General features: G+C 41.0%; 1 protein-coding gene across 3 annotated transcripts in view; it reads right to left on the bottom strand.

Moving 5' to 3' along the window:
• Positions 1 to 18,157, bottom strand: part of adamtsl3 (ADAMTS-like 3) — a 190,935-nt gene that overhangs the window by 68,707 nt on the left and 104,071 nt on the right. For all 3 annotated transcript variants that reach the window (XM_069172923.1, XM_069172924.1, XM_069172925.1), the window contains exon 7: positions 7,663 to 7,789. In XM_069172923.1, coding sequence (XP_069029024.1) covers positions 7,663 to 7,789 — 127 coding nt within the window. The remainder of the gene's footprint in view (positions 1 to 7,662; positions 7,790 to 18,157) is intronic.

The raw sequence follows: 18,157 nt of genomic DNA, 5'->3' as shown, positions 1-18,157 counted from the left end.
TCTTTTTTTTTCTGTGCACTAAAATACAGATTAAATATAAAGCCACATTTAAAAAATTTTTTTTTTTTAGAGTGAGCTTCAAAATAAATGAGGTAAATGAAACATAGATAAAAAGCTATGAGCTCATTTCACATGAAGCTGCTGGATCTGTAAACTAATGCTTTGGGGAAATGCAGCCAATTTATATTCCAAATGCAACGACTGATAAATAGTGGAGACATGAATAATGTATGATGAGAAACAAAGGTGATACTCTGTGAGTCTGTAAATATACTTAGTTACCAAGGTAAACCTAAACCATCGTGATTGGTTTACTGGATCAGCTCTCTTCTTTTGGGACATCAAAGCTGGAGACTGAAAATTATAAAAAGTGAATGGAAAACACACAAATGAATCCGGCAGGTTGAGTTGTTATGGCCAGGAAACTCTGATCCTTGTTGAAGGCAGCTTTACAGATTCCCCCCTCCTGGGATACAATGAACGCTGGCCACAAGTCACACTTCAGGTCACTTCACAGCGCCAAGCCCATTTCAGAGACACACAGAGTAACCCGAGCAGAAGTATTATGGGACAGAACAAGCATGCTAAAACCTTTAACGGTATGTGTCATGGAATCAAGACATAAACAGACGCGTGAAGTTTTGAAGTTTTGAAAACAAGCTCTTAGCAACATAATGTGATGGTTGAGGACAGGATTTTAGCCGCACTAGCTGTGGGGATATCGGTGTTGGTCGGTAGATCCGCTGCTTTAGTCCAGATGGGATGAATTGATATTAATTTATTTACTGACACTCTTTAAGTCCCCGCAGCAGGTTTTTACATGAGCACCATATTTTTGCGTTTTAATTAAATGTCTCCACATGTATTAGATATATCTCCTTGAAATACAAATATCCATATTGCCTGGAAGATGAATCCTGACTCACTGCATCACATCATACACAAATGTATTAAAATCAACTAATCTTCTCTTTGACTTCATGTAAATATTTAACTTTGTTAATTCTCAAGTTGATTCAATTTAGAATATCTTGTTTTTATCTCCAAACCACTTTGGAAATTCTTTTGACTTTTACTCCCTCTTCCAAAAAAGTTGGGACGATGTGTAAAATGTGCAAACATGCAAAAACAGAATGCGATGAGTTCCAAAACATAAACCCATTTTTTATTGAAAATAGAAAAAAGACAACAAATCAAATGTTGAAACTTAGAAATGTTATTGTTTTATGAAAAATATGTGCTCCAAAAAATCGGGACAGGGTCAACAAAAGACTGGAAAAGTTGTATAATGCTAAAAAACAACACACACAACTAATGAAGTTACTATGGCAACAGATTGGTAACATGATTGAGTATAAAAAGAGCATTTCAGTCTCTCAGCAGTGAAGATGGGGAGAGGTTCACCACTCTGTGAAAGACTTTGGGAAAATAGTTCAACAATCTGAGAATAATTTTCATCAACATAAAACTACAAAGAATTAGTGGATTTCATCATCTACGGTTCATAATATCATTAAAAGATTCAGAGAATCTGGAGAAATCTCAGAACACAAGGGACAAGGCTGAAAACCAATATTGGATGGTGGTGATCTTCGGGCCCTCAGGCAGCACTGCATTAAAAACACACTATTCTGGAGTGGAAATCACTGCATGGGCTCAGGAACACTTGTGAAAACCATCATCTGTGAACACAGTTCATCGCTGCGTCCACAAATGCAGGTTAAAACTCTCCAAAGAAGAAACCAGATAGAAACATGATCCAGAAACACCGCCGCCTTCTCTGGACCGAGATCATTGAAGATGGACTGAGGTGAAGTGGACAACTGTCCTGAGGTCTGATGGATCACAATCTGAGATTCTGTTTGGAAATCATGGACGCTGCATCCTCCGGGTTAAAGAGGAGAGGGACCATCCAGCTTGTTATCAGCTCAGTTCTGAAACCAGCATCTGTGATGGTACAGGGATGCATCAGTGCACACGGCATGGGTAGCTTGAACATCTGGAAGGAAGCATTAATGCTGAATGATATATTCAGATTGTCGAGTCCCTTCTTCTGCCACGAGAGGACAGAACAAGAAGTAACGTGATCACAGCCTCTGTTACTTAATGCAGAGGTCCTTTTATCAAAGAGTGGGCTGCATGGACTGAATCCCTTCTAGATCTCCAGGCTTTCTGAAGGTCCATGCACAGTGCTGTGAAAATGCCTTAATCATGCGCATAATTCCATAACTAAGTAGATATTAGGCCTCAAAGAAGGGAACGTTTGGGTTTCCACAAATTAAAAGCCAGAAAATGTATTTACATGGTCGCTGGCTGTGATTTCTAACATAGGTCTTTTTCAGGGGATCCAGCCATGTTCATTTCTGCTCCCCAAAGCATGCCAAAGCAGTTTAATTTACAACATCAGATACAGTCACTCTGCCCAGGAGCCAGTAACTCTGGTGTGCATATTTGCTGTCAGATAGATAGATAGATAGATGGACAGATAGATGGACAGATAGATGGACAGATAGATGGACAGATAGATGGACAGATAGATAGATAGATAGATAGATAGATAGATAGATAGATAGATAGATAGATAGATAGATAGATAGATAGATAGATAGATAGATAGATAGATAGATAGACAGACAGACAGACAGACAGACAGATAGACAGATAGACAGATAGATAGATAGATAGATAGATAGATAGATAGATGGACAGATAGATGGACAGATAGATGGACAGATAGATGGACAGATAGATAGATAGATAGACAGACAGACAGACAGACAGACAGATAGACAGATAGACAGATAGATAGATAGATAGATAGATAGATAGATAGATAGACAGACAGACAGACAGACAGACAGATAGACAGATAGACAGATAGATAGATAGATAGATAGATAGATAGTTACTTTATTAATCCCACAAGGGGAACATTTTTTTCACTACAGCAGCATTATCGGTACAGGAAAGCAATAAAACAACAGTAAAATATTAAATATAAAAAGGCACAGTATGTACAATAAATAGAATCAAATAAAATAGAATAATTAAATTAAATTAAAACTAACTAAACAATAGTGCAAAGATTTAAACAAACAAGAAAACAGACAACCAACAGTGTTATTGTTGTGTGATGGATTTTGCCAGAGAGGAGTTATTGTACAGTCTTATTGTGGTGGACAGGAATGACCTCCTGTATCAGGAATGATCTCCTGTATCTGGAATGATCTCCTGTATCTGGAATTATCTCCTGTATCAGGAATGATCTCCTGTATCTGGAATGATCTCCTGTATCAGGAATGATCTCCTGTATCTGGAATGATCTCCTGTATCAGGAATGATCTCCTGTATGTGGAATGATCTCCTGTATCTGGAATGATCTCCTGTATGTGGAATGATCTCCTGTATCTGGAATGATCTCCTGTATGTGGAATGATCTCCTGTATCTGGAATGATCTCCTGTATGTGGAATGATCTCCTGTATCTGGAATGATCTCCTGTATCAGGAATGATCTCCTGCATCTGTCCTTGTGACAGCGGAGCTGGAGGAGTCTTTTGGAGAACGTCCTCCTCTGTCCCTGCAGCAGGTGGAGAGGGTGGTCAGGATTATCCAATATGGATAATAGTTTGTTCAGCGTCCTCCTCTCCACCACCTTTTCCAGACTGTCCAGTTTGTAGCCGATGATGGAGCCGGCCTTCTTAACCAGTTTGTTAAGTCTGACCACCGTATCAGACAGCACACTGCCCAGACGGACAAACTGTGGTCTGCCTATCAGGTAGTCACTGATCCAGGAGACGGTGGACGTGTCCAACCCCCCGCCACCCCACTTCCCACCCCTCCCCACCACCTGCAGCTTCTCACTCAGTAGCAGTGGTTGGATGGTGTTAAATGCACTGGAGAAATCAAAGAAAGTGATTCTAAGCCGATGCCATCAGGTCTTCAGGACCCCGGGGCTGATGCCGTCAGGTCTTCAGGACCCCGGGGCCGATGCCGTCAGGTCTTCAGGACCCCGGGGCTGATGCCGTCAGGTCCTGCAGCCTTGGGCTGGTGGAGTCTCTCCAGCTGTCTCCTAACCTGGCCAGTCGTCACAGAGAGGGTGGAAGGGGGGGTCATGGCATCGATGGTGGAAGAGCCCTTTGAAGTTGAGGGCTCTGTGTCCATGCAGCTCACCAGGGGAGGACAGAGGGGGAAGGGGGGAGGCAGCAGAAGTGTTTGGGAGGTGTAAGGTGTGGAGGAGACAGATGAGAGTGGTGAACTAAACCTGTTGAAGAAACAGTTTAGCTCATTGTTCCTCTCCAGGTTCCCCCTGGTTGTTCCTCTCCAGGTTCCCCCTGATTGTTCCTCTCCAGGTTCCCCCTGGTTGTTCCTCTCCAGGTTCCCCCTGGTTGTTCCTCTCCAGGTTCCCCCTGGTTGTTCCTCTCCAGGTTCCCCCTGGTTGTCTCTCTCTCCCCTTGAACCCAGTAATGTCCTTCATACTGGTCCACACCTCCCTCACGTTGTTCTGCTGGAGTTTGGCCTCCAGCTTCCTCCTGTAGGAGTCCTTGCACTCCCTCATCTTCTCCTTCAGGTGGCGCTGCACTCTCCTGAGCTCCTCCCTGTCCCCAGACCTGAAGGCTGCTTTCTTCTTATTAAGAAGAACTTTCAGGTCACTGGTGATCCACGGCTTATTGTTGGGGAAGCAGTGTACAGTCCGGGATGGTACGGTGGTGTGTTCACAGAATTTAATGCATTCTGTGATACAGTCTGTCATGCTGTTGATGTCCTCCCCATGTGGTCCACACAGCACATCCCAGTCCGTGGACTCAAAGCAGTCCTGCAGGGCGTCTTTAGCCTCCTGTGTCCACCTCCTCACAGTCCTGGTGGTCACAGGACCAGGTGGACACCAGAGGAACATACTTGGGTGTCAGCAGGACCAGGTTGTGGTCTGATCCACCAAGGGGGGGAAGGGCAGTAGTACTGTATGCATCCATGGCATAACAATGGCAGACGTGAACTCCCTCAGCAAATAATACGGGCGCATCCCCACGGCTAGCAGTTCAATGTCCATAATAGATAGATATATAATATAATAGATAGATAGATAGATAGATAGATAGATAGATAGATAGATAGATAGATAGATAGATAGATAGATAGATAGATAGATAGATAGATAGATAGATAGATAGATAGATAGATAGATAGATAGATAGATAGCTACCTAGCTGTGACTTTATTAAGCCGCATATTAATTATTAAGCAGCATAGAAACACAGTTTGGAAAACGGTGCACACAATAGGAGACAATGTTTAAAGAACAAATAGAAAGTCACATGCATCTTTTTGTTTTTTTTACTCAAAGCAAAATATTAAGTGAACATTGAGTATGTATGTATTTATTTTTTATCTAGCTATATTTAGAAAATTACAGCAAGCACTAAATTCTGATTTCTCCAGTATTTTTCCATCTAATCTCTCCTGACAGACTGAGCGATAAATGCCAGTGTTGTTGTTTTAAAACTAATATGGAAACTGATTAAATATCATTTTCAAACACACATTTTCTGCTCAGATCTTCCTGATATGCACTGTGTTTTATCAGTAGACAGAAACCAAATCTCAGGAAAATACCAAAAGAACAGATTTATGACAAAAAATAAAAGTCCTTGCTGCGTGAATGGTGATGCTCCATCTGCTAGCGGGTGGATTGGTTTCGCCAGATGGACTTCTGACAGTCTAGCCGTGATAAATAAAAGCTGGAGGCAGTGAGAGGAGAGCCGACTGAAGCCAACATGGCTGCCGGAGGCTGGGTGGATACACTGCATGTTTTGTCTACAGATATGAAACCAGCAGAGAGTTACTGGGCCTGAACTGAGTCGAGGGGCGGAGCCATTTGAAGATGGCCAGAAGGTCACGGATTTATTCACATTTGGAATGAGGAAAGAGGTTTGCAGGTATTTCAGATTTAAAACCCACTGTGTTGAGGGCTCAGGATTAGCTTGGACAACATGGAGCTCAGAAATGGAAGTGAAGGAAGACATTGTTTCGAAACTGCACAGCAAATTTCTGGAGAGGAAATAAACTACATCTTGTGTTCAGAGACTCTTTGGTGGAGTAATATTTAGGTGTTCATTCGCAGGAACACGATTCAACGCATCTCCTGGTGTTTACTGTGCAGCTTTGTTTCTGTATTAGCATTTCCCAGCATGCCTTAGTTATTTCCTTGTAACTTTTGAGAATAAAGCAACCTAATTAATGTTGAAACATGTCGTTTTGGAAGATTTCAATGAAGACACAATGATATGTAAAACAGGGCTATGATTTAAAACCACACCGCACACTGCATATAATCACACTGTATATAATCACACTTCATATAATCACACAATCACACTGTATATAATCACACTTCATATAATCACACAATCACACTGTATATAATCACACTGCATATAATCACAATCACACTGCATATAATCATACTATATATACTCACACAATCACACTGCATATAATCATACTATATATACTCACACAATCACACTGCATATAATCACACTGCATATAATCACACAATCACACAATCAAACTGCATATAATCATACAATCACACTGCATATAATCACACTGCAAATAATCACACAATCACACTGCATATAATCACACAATCACACTGCATATAATCACACTGCATATAATCACACAATCACACTGCATATAATCACACAATCACGCTGCATATAATCACACTGCATATAATCACACAATCACACTGCATATAATCACACAATCACACTGCATATAATCACACTGCATATAATCACACAATCACACTGCATATAATCACACAATCACACTGCATATAATCACACTGCATATAATCACACAATCACACTGCATATAATCACACTTCATATAATCACACAATCACACTGCTTATAATCACACTGCATATAATCACACAATCACACTGCATATAATCACACTGCATATAATCACACAATCACACTGCATATAATCACACTTCATATAATCACACAATCACACTGCTTATAATCACACTTCATATAATCACACAATCACACTGCATACAATCACACTGCATATAATCACACTGCATATAATCACACTTCATATAATCACACAATCACACTGCATACAATCACACTGCATATAATCACACTGCATATAATCACACTTCATATAATCACACAATCACACTGCATATAATCACACTTCATATAATCACACAATCACACTGCATATAATCACACTTCATATAATCACACAATCACACTGCTTATAATCACACTGCATACTATATATTTTGTTAATATATATTTGTGATGAATGTGTTGTTAATTTGTAATCAATGTTACCTAAAACCTTTATAGAGTGATGAAATATTAACTCCATAAGGTCATAAAACATACTTTTAAGTGTTGACTGTTAACACATTAAAACAAATCAAAGTAAAAGTTGAATTTGACTCCTCTTGTTTTAACTCCCAAAGAGTTCAGGTTGACTCCTGAAAATTGTTAAACAATCAACTTCTGGAGTTACGTTCACTCTGCTTCAGAGTGTCTTCGATGGTCTCGCATGTACAAGCACATAACGTTGATTTGAACTGAGAACGTTTGTTCCACAGAGCAGAATGTGCCGTGTGGCGGTCCGGTACCTACGTTGTTCTGGTGTCAGGTGGGGGAGCGCCTGTCCTCGTACCAGCCGGCATGTGGAGCCATCGCCGCCGCAGACGCCGCAGTTATCCTCCCTGGCACCGCTGTCCAGCTGGCGATCACAGCCGACCTCCTGCAAACACATCCAGAGACACAGAGACTGATGAACTGATGAAAAGACAGAGAAGACACAGCTGCATGGAAAGAGCAGTCAAAGGAAGGCTGGATCACGTGTTGCAAAGATGCATCGTTTTATTGATTGATTGATTAGTCAATTGACCAGAACAGCTACTTTAATAATGAACTAATTAAATCACAAATATATCTAATATTAGTACATTCTCTTTTCTCTCATTTAAACTAAAATATCAACCATCTAATTGATAAAAAAAAAAGTAATAATTCATACATCAATGGATGTTACATAGATAACGAGCTGAAACAGTCACATGTTGTGGAGCCTTTAAATTCTACCAACATGAGTGTGTCTGTGTTATGTGGAGGACTGGTGGCCTATTGAAACTCTCCCAGCATGCTGTGTGATCAGATTCAGCTTGAATCATATGAATAACAAACACGAATAACAAAATAAAGAAGCATGTATAATCAGTATTTCTTTTTAGGTTACAGGATCTTTGTCTGCAGCTCTAGTAATATGAATGCATGATGAATTTAGTTTGATCCTCTTATTGTGCAGGCAGTGTTTCCCAAAGCCCCCTGGAGACGCAACTGGTATAAATGTGGCAGCACATTTAAATGAGACTCACCTTGGTTATGAAAAACATCAACAATTTTAAACAATGTGCCAATTAGAGGAAAGAATTGTGAATTGATTTGACCTCTTTTACTACAGCCAGCAAAAAACAAGTATTACATTAAAGATAATATAGAAATACGTCAACTAAAGAGAATATCCGCCACTTTCTTATAATCTACATCTACCTTTTTTTTTTTTGTAATAATGATAAAGCATTTTATTTAATGGCATTTTGTCACTAGTCTGCTAACACTGGACACACGCATGTACATCAGAAGTTCACATTTATTGTGTGGCCTCACCATGAGGACACAAACTGCATCATTAGGCTACGAAAGTATATATCTTTTATGTAAAAAAATTAAAATAAAAAAGGACAGTCACCCCCCCAAACCAATGCCTCCACCAACAATGCAGTTAAGGTGAGTGAGCCAGTTTAAAAGCTGAAGAATCAGTCACATGGTCCAGTGTGCTGATGTGTGGGAGCAGCAGGGAGCAGCCTTTCACCCGGCCTGCTCCGGTTGATGGCTCGGTGACAGGAAACCTGCTGATGAAAACTGCAGGCAGCAGGAGGGAGTGTCGGTTTGAAGGAGGTTTGGGAGATAGAAGAAAGTTGTTTAAATATTAATAAATCGATTTTAAAGTTAATCTGTTGTGACACAGGAGAACCAGGGAGGTAGAATAAGCAGAGCTGTGAAATGATCGGGGGACGTTATGAGTAATTTTTCCTGCTGCAGCTCTGGAGAAGATCAAGTTGGTGAATAAATTTGTTGGGGAAGCCTGCCAGGATTGAATTACAGTAGTCAGTGTGTGTGATGAAACCAAAGCACTGACTCATTGTTCCATGGAGAGTTGTGCTGAGTCAGCGCATAGTGACACATTGTTTATATGAGTTGAAAAAGAGACAATCCTTCTTCAGATAACAGCAAGTTAAAGCTTAATGGAGCTCCTGGTGGGTTTTAGGTAATGGACCCTCCACAAGATCACAATCGCAATAATTAATGCAAATTCAAACAATCTTGGCAATATTGACAGTACTTTGGAATTTTTAAAACTTATTGTGATTGCTCCTCAATCGAAGCTCTGCTGAAGTCATTACAGCAAAAAAATTCATCAATAGAAATAACTCCTGGTTTCCAGCTAAGAAGACTCTTCTACTTCTCTCATCATCAAAACAAACCTCATGTAGACTGACCGGAAGAAATGGCAAAACCGGAATTGACAGGATACGCAGTCTTCTGAGGACCTTTGTGTATAACGTGTTGAATTAATATTATTTAAAGAACTTATTTTTTAGCCCTTATCTGTATTGTAGACTGTCTATTTTGTGAAGCTGCATTACTTTTTTTAGCAGTCATTTATTCAACTTTTAACCCACATTTCTATAAGTTCAGAAAATCAAATAAAAAGATTAGAACTAAAATATTTTCAGCTATTTATGTAATGTGCAGCATGCTTGTTATCATAGTGAGTGACTACACGTGACTCGTTATTCATTAGGTAACAGTTCAAAAGAATCATCATTTATTATTCTTGACAAGAAAGTTGTGCCCCAGAAAAACAACATGAATCTCTGCAAACTACGTCGCAAATGTTGAAAAAAGCAACTGGAAAATCAAAGATTTCTGATTGGATCCAAAAGTTGAGCTCCAGGTGAACTCCAGTGTTATTGTTGTTAGGTCTGATTCAAGCTGCAACAGGTGGAGGACAACACCATGATGCTGAGTGTGGTAACAGGTGGAGGGAGCAGCAGCTATAACCAAAACCGACCCATTTAAAGAACGCTGTTGCTTCCAGTATGAATCTCTGCAACGCACTGCTTTTCTTTTTTACATTCAGAAATGGGGACACGTTAATAGAATCTAGTCAACGTTGTCGAAAGATTTCCAGGAAAGATTTTTACACTCCAAAATGTGATGTGAAGCCTTTTATCAGTTTGGATGTTTGTTCTTGTCGTTGGGGTACGAAATGCAACATGGCTCAGACTGTCTGAGTCGAAGGCTACGGGACAACCCAGACAAGGGAGGGGTCATATTAAAATATTACAATAGTCATTCAAATACAAAAACATCTACTCGTATCTGTGACTATCGTTCCTCCTTATTTCCAACGTTTTCACCGGTGCCTGTTTGTCCCGTCAGAAGGTGGCGGTAATGCCCCTAAAAGCTGTCTGCCAGCCGGCAATGAAAACATCACACGAAGAAGAGGAACGCGCCGCCATCAGGTTCTGGAGGCTGGAAGGTGAAACTGTGTCTCTGTGAGATTAGATGTCCCGATGGAGGAACACGACAGTCGTCAGAAAGTTCAGAGTGGAACTCCTTCAAAATAAAAGAGGATGAGGTGCAGGTCGAGCTAACATAAATCTACCACAGGTGTGGACAGTCATCAGAGCGACTCAACAGACAGCAGGATGTTGGTCGTGCAGCGAAAACGAAGAAAGATGAAGCTGAAAACATGTTTTTTCCTCCAGCTCCGTCCGAGGCGGTTTCAGAAGTTGGACGGCGTTTTTTGAGCCTGAGAAGAGTAGTCGAAGAGTTCAGACTGATTATCAAATATCATTTTTGCTTAAAATGTCTAACCCTTAGGTTTGTGTGTGACTGAAGTTGTTTGCACTGTCCTCATGCACAGCTGTATGCAGATGCTGAATGAGACAAAACAAAGTGACAGAAACACACCATCTTCCCTCCCTGGGGTTGTATGTTTTTTCTCCTCTCCTTGTGTACAGCTGGATGTGATGCTGCTGTGTGCTGTATTATTAATCCGTGTACATGCACCAGAGGAGGGATTGGCCTCATTCCGTCACTGACAAAGTTCCCGCTGCGGCGCCACAGAACCCGGCTCCCCTCGCCGCGCTGCAGCCTCCGGCGCTGGATGATGATGCGGTCGCCGACTTGCCGGCTGCTTCTCTGCGTGACGGGTCAGCAGCAGCAGCAGCGGTGAGCTCACATCCATCATCCAGCCTCCATCCTGACCGCGGACCGGTGTGAGTCCGGCCTGATCGTAACGAGGGTTTTCACTTTAATGAAGCAGCCTCAGTCAACACGGTCTCTGTAGAAGCTGCTTTCTGGAAAGTCTTTCAAACCAAGTTGAACTCTAGTGGAGCCAAACAACCCGGACCGAGGTGGAGGAGGGGAACTTCTTGGAGCCTGCAGGACATCAAGTTCTTTTCAGTGGGTTCTGATCCACCCACAGGAGACAGCAGAGATTCATACGGAGGCTTTAAAATGAAATGTATCATACTGTACATGGCTGTCTGCTATCTGTGAGATTTGTCTATTTATTCACTTTTTTTCCTTTAATATCGGCCACATCTCTGAGCTCAGCTGTCTCGTTTGATTAAGGAAATCATTTCTGGTGTCAGATGTGAATTTCCTCCATCCAAGAAAGTGATTAGAAACAGCTACGAAGCAGAAGGACAGGAACATGTAACTGACAGACAGACATCGTTATGGTAGGATGGAGGCTCGTCTCACTTCCTCCACAGACATGACAAACACTCAAACTACTGGAAGAAGATCATCATTGAAAACACAACAAACTGTCTGTATGTACGTTATTATGTTCATAGTGAAATATAGTTACTACATTATTAGGTTTCATTAAAGTTTTAGTTGATGACTTTTTAAAGTCTCAGTGGTGGTTGTTAAATCAATAGTTCATCTGCAGATCTGCTGGCCATTGAAATCTAAAGAGAAGAAGTCCAACGCTGCTTCACAGCCAGCTGACGTCTGTCTTCCTGTTTCATTGAGATCAGAGATCAGAGATCAGATCCATCAGGAAGACCAACGAAGAAGAACGAGGAAAACATTGATGTGGTGACAGAAACTAATCAGAGGTGAGTCGAGGAGACCTGTGGGATCTTCTGGACCAGGGGTGGGCAATTCATTTTCCCACGGGGCCTCATGAGAAACTGGGACTGTTGTGGAGGGCCGGACCAACAGGCTGAACTCAATTCTGCTCAATATTAATTTGATCTCTTTATGAAAAGCAGTAAATTGTATGGTTTATATTAGCTGCTACTGGTAGTAGAAGATGTTACAATTAGGCTATTAAAATGTGGTGCAAGCATTTTAAAAACATCAACATTATATCACTATTCAATCAACATTCACAAAAAAGATTTTGAAAATGAGCATATTTTTGCAGTATATAAAAGATCAAACCTCATTTGAGTTTTTCAGTTATTTGCTTTTGTTCAGTGAGAGAAGGGTTAGGTATATATACGTATATATTTATATATACGTATATACATATATATATATAAGAGCAATGACACCTCCAGCCCACAAAACACATAGAACTAATGATTCAAGTCTTAATGAGGGTTTATAATTTACTGAATTAAAGACTGGTTTTTACTTTGCTATGTTCCTCAAGGTAAATTACTCACAATTCTCTGACACAACTTAGTTATAACAAGTTAACCTCAGGTAGTAACTTAGTGGGGAAGAAACGCCCGATGGAGTTCATCCCGGTGAGAACTTCTCCCTCCACAGCTCCTGATGCTCAGCAGGTAGCTCTCTGGAAAAACTGATCAATTCACTCTCTTTGGAATCTCAAAATGTCGTACTTTGCTCCTAATCTGCTTCCTGCACCTGTTGTAGCTGCGGGGTCTCCGGTAGGTGAGTGGTGGTTCTGAGGGGGGGGGGGGGGGGGGTTCAGACCACTAGCTCGCTCGGTGAGATGTTTAGGGAACATCTGTAAATTGGGCTGCTGAACTGGGTTACACATGCATGATGTTCACTTATTTACGTTTGATTCCTAATTTACCAATTTACCATTGACCTCACACGGGCCGGTCAGGGACAGCCAAAGGGCCGGATGTGGCCCGCGGGCTGTACAATGCCCCGGTCTGATCTAGAGAGAGACACACACACACACACACACACACACACACACACACACACACACACACACACACACACACACACACACACACACACTCTCACTCAACTTATGTTTCTCTCATGTCTGCAGTAACATAAACATCTCTGCAGCATCATCAGCACCGGACCGGAGAACGAAACCGGACTTCACTGTGAAGGCTGCAGCTGGTCAACAGTTAAACACCAGATATTGATGGACATCTTTTCATGTCCAGCTCTGATGCAGAATGAGCGAGAGTCTTCTGATGTTCACGTCAGAAACCTGAATGTCTGAATGACGACGAGCTGATCGATGAAGTTAAAAATGTGATATGTTCAATGTCTCTTGGTTTTTGCCAATTCGAGCGTGACCATTAAGAAAATGGGTACTAATACGTTCCTATTATTCACGCCCACATGACAGGACTAGTTGATTATCGGCATGTTGAGTTTGCGCAAATATAATAACTTTACAAAATATTAGGAACACCCTCTCAGTGTCGCCCAGTACAGTTCAACAGCACTTCAAATGACAGTCTCCAAAACGAGCATTCAAATAAATCAACATGAACCGAAGATTATAATCTGTATGAAGACAAGATTGTTGTAATATCTTATAATTAACTTCCCATTGGGTTTAATGTTGAGGCTGATTGGTGAGACCTCCATTTAAAAATCACGTTTTGCTCCTTTGTTGTGCACCTGATTTAAAAAGTATTCCACCTTGGAAACAGCAATACACGAGACATAAACAGAAATACTGTTCACCTTTCTAAATAAAATCTCAGTTTATACGTTTTATTGTGCAGCTGAGAAAATCCAAAAATGTCAGTGACTGCATGTGATTGTGAGGATTAGCAGCCTGTGATACTGTGTAGCATCCGTGGTCTGTGCCATCAAGCTGCAAAACGTCACATTACTGCATCTGAGGTTGGAAAAACATCTTACTCCGACTTCAGGTGACGTACTGTTACAGTATGCTGATTAATGGGAAATCATTTCCACCATTAAAATATCTGGAGGATGAGAGCTTCAATACAAGTTGCCTTTTCATTTCATTCATTCAGCCTGAAACTGAGTTCTTGTTGGAAGGATTCTTACTTTGTCTTGATTTACTCTAATCAGAATCTATTTAACAAAATCAGAATAATTCAATGTCTGGAAACAGTTAACTTGATGATATAAGGTCATTTATGAGCTGTTGTTTTGGTGAATGAGTTTCCAGCTAGCTGCATTTACGTAATTTAAGCTGCCTATAATTTCTGTTCTACGTTTTATGGCTGCAGAGGTAGTTGGTTTTATAAGGTGATAATGACTCTATTCTTAATCCTAAATCAGCTGTTTCTTCAGATGCTGGAAAACACACAACAGGTATGAGCACTCATGGAGGAAGGGAATAACAATGGTGGAATAACAAGGTCTGAGATATAGAAGACAATTTAACAAGTTCCCGTTCTCAACCTGTCTGATGAAGGAGATGTGAGCAGGTCTGTAAAATGGTTCTGATCCAGAAGTGTCTTCAGCTGCAATACCAGCGAGTGCCACTAGAGGTCGGCTCCAAAAAGCCTCCGGCTCCATAGACTCCCATTCAACTTCTGTCAATACAAACTCACAAGTCATTCATTCATTCATTAAGGCTTCACGAGTTAAATAATTCCATATTTAATTAGATATTAGGCCTCAAATGGTGGTATATTTGGGGGCGTGTCTGGTTTAATTGACATGGCTGAGGTGCAGTGCTATAGGTGGGCGGGGCATAGTGTTCGTCCCAGCTTGTCCAAACATGGTCACTTCTGGCTTAAAAATAACAAGATGGCCACGGCCGAAATGCCGAACATGAGGCTTTAAAACGTCAGTTAACAAGCCAGCGGGTGACTGAGACGAGCACCCGACCGTTATGGTCTGGATGACGGCATCTTTGCAATGGCAAGGCAGTGAAACCTCTCATCAGGGTCTGAGAAGGAACAAACCATCAACCAGTGTAGCTGCAGACAGCTTGGATGATTTTTATGGGAGGAATGCGTCCCAACACAGCATTGACCCTGCGGTGTGTGTAATGTGTGCAGACTGGTGTGTCGTCACCACATGCAACCTTGTTGAATCACTGAACAAATGTGGGCAACAAGTCAGAGGTTAAACTCTCGAAATCTGCAGGTAAATTGAAAAAACCAACATGTGACATCCAGTGAAGCTGTGTCTCCATGAATGTGTTTGTATGTGTTCACCTGCTGCTCCGTGAACTGAACTCAACATACACACCAGGTTTCAGACGCCTCAATGATGCCAACACATTTGTTTTTCCAGTATCTGTAATAATACATCATCTGTCATATGGGTTTATTGATGCATTATTAGATCACCTCTGGAGAGAACAGTCCAGGCAAACAGCCGTGTTCAGACCAAACGTGAAGCCAACTACTCCTGCGGAGCGATTACATAGAAAGTCGATGCGAAGGCACGAACGTCCGTGAATTCGTGTTGAAAATATTTAACTTGAGCGTCCAAACTCGAGCGAGTAACACGAGGCGAACATTTGCTTCACGTTTGGTCTGAACACACCATGAGAGTAAAACTAGCTGCAGACACAAAGTGAAGCCTGTAAACATGTTGCCTGTCTCACTTTAAGCTCAATACGCCGTCTTACTTTAGATTTTCCCAAACCAACTGATTTCCAGTGCAGCACATGCTGTTAGAAATCTACAAAAAAATGTGATTTTGACAAAATGTCATTTCTTTTAGTGGCTGACATACGTCTTATCAGTTCTTCATGTTTGCAGTTGTGTCCGTCTTAAACTGTAAGTGAAGACGACGTTTTGTAGTTCAATGCATTCCTAGAATGAAACATGAAATTCGACTTCTGCCATAAAGAAAATTGGAAAAGAGCACCTACATGCAAGATTGATGAGCCGCTGGGAACTTGTTCTTAAAAATGATTTCCTTTACATGTGATGACTCGACAGGATCCTGTTTCACCCCTGCAGCATTTCTCAGCTATTCATTTTATCAGTTTGGATTTAATGTCCTGTGACTCTCTGAATTCTTTAACAAAGGTTATTCCAGCATGAGAAGGTCAACACACAACATCCATTGCACACACAGACACGCACTCGTTTGTATTACATAAACAGGAAAGTTGCATCACGATGACTTTAGTTAAAGCTGATGAGCAGCGTTGAGCACTGCGATCTGGAGAAGAGTCGCTGATTTTCTCCTCGCTGATCCATTACTCTTCGGCTCTTACTGCATATTGTTGGTGTTTTTTGAGTGGAAGAAAAGGTTCTCCTCAGAGTGAAAACACTTGAAACTTCAGGCTGACGGCTGGAGACGGAGGAAGGTGTCAGCCGCTCACCACTTCTTTACATAAAAGGAGAAATGTGCATTATAAGCACGTCTGTGTTTTCCGCTGCAGGAGAATGTGCGGTGGGCCAGTGTGAAGCATTTCTAAGGATCTGAGGAGGATATTCCTTCATCTGTCTGAACTGGGGTCACAACATCCCATGTTTCCATGTGATTATGTTCTGTTTACGTTTGTCAGCTTAGGAAGACTCATCAGCTGGTGAAAGTGACCGGCCTGTGATCTGTACAGATATATACACCACCTTTAAACCTCGTATAATTATGGTTTTGACTCATTGCCTTTTTCATTTATTGTATTTTTTTCCAGAACTGTATGTTATATTAAAAATAAATGGAATTTCTACCCGTCATTTTGGTTGCGTTGATCTCAAAAGTTATGCAGTTTCCCAGCTTGTTATTTCCCAGCACGCCTTCTTCTTCCATTTGAGAATAAAGCAGTCAAATTATATCGGTCTAAGTGGTGGGTAGAAATATTTATGTATTTATTATGAAACATTCCTTTTTGGAATACTTCAATAAAAACAAACAGAGACATGAATGTCTATGGTATGTATACCTATTTCTGTCTCTTAGTATCTTAAACAATGGTGCAGAGATCTAACGTGTAAAAATTATACAAGTGGAAGAACTCCGTGTTTTCTCGCTCTGAAATACCGACTTGGAACCGACCACAATGGAAGCGACGCGGGAAAGATAATATTCTTGTTGGTTGTATTCAGTGTAAGTCGGCAATAACACGACTAACGGGGACAAATTGTTAAGCGGGTAAATGCTGGTGTTGGAATGATGAAGATTATTATTGTATATATGTTAAATTAACACAATATCAATATTTCATTTTCTTTATATCATGTTTTTTGTAAATCCCGGTATGTCCTGACACCGGTGGTCCAAAACTTCTGCTTTTCTCTCTTTACTCTTGCTGTCTATCAGAAGTCCTCTCATCTTCTCTCAATATGATCATTTCATTTCTATTCAATGCTACTCAGTTTGCATCAGTAACTTCATTTAATCATACAACAATGTTGGTACAATTTGCTAATTGTAGGAGAAAGTTCTTAACTATGAAATGGCAGCAGTTTGGTGGAGCATATTGTGTGTTGTGATATTGTATTAAGCTGAATTCAACTGATTGACGGTTTTGACAGTCAAACTGACAAAAACAAATCAAATTAAAAACAACAAGCTGTCCAGAACTCGTTCATCCTTGTTTCCGTTTGAACAAAGCTTCTGGAAACTTCTGAAAATTCACTTTGACAGCAGGACGAAAACAGTCAGTTGCTCATAATATGTTTGTTCTACACTTCAGCTTATTGCTGCATCACTCAAGTGCCAAAGAGTTTACATAAATAATTGTTTTGGAAATGAGTCTGTCAAGTGTGATACACGTGTTCCTCCTTCTGTCATGCAGTTACAAAGAGTCTCAGCGAGCATGCAGCCGAGGAGTGGAAGCAGTGCAGTCGATGCTCCAACTAAATAAAGACCCTCCGACATGATTACTGCGCTGCAGGGACCACAGCCT

The sequence above is a fragment of the Embiotoca jacksoni genome, unplaced genomic scaffold (genome assembly GCF_022577435.1).
Source record: "Embiotoca jacksoni isolate LCO1_2020_lvr unplaced genomic scaffold, fEmbJac1.0.p SCAF_56, whole genome shotgun sequence".
Lineage (NCBI taxonomy): Eukaryota > Metazoa > Chordata > Actinopteri > Embiotocidae > Embiotoca > Embiotoca jacksoni.
Note: the sequence above shows the minus strand (reverse complement) of the source record. Positions and strands in the feature narration are given on the sequence as shown.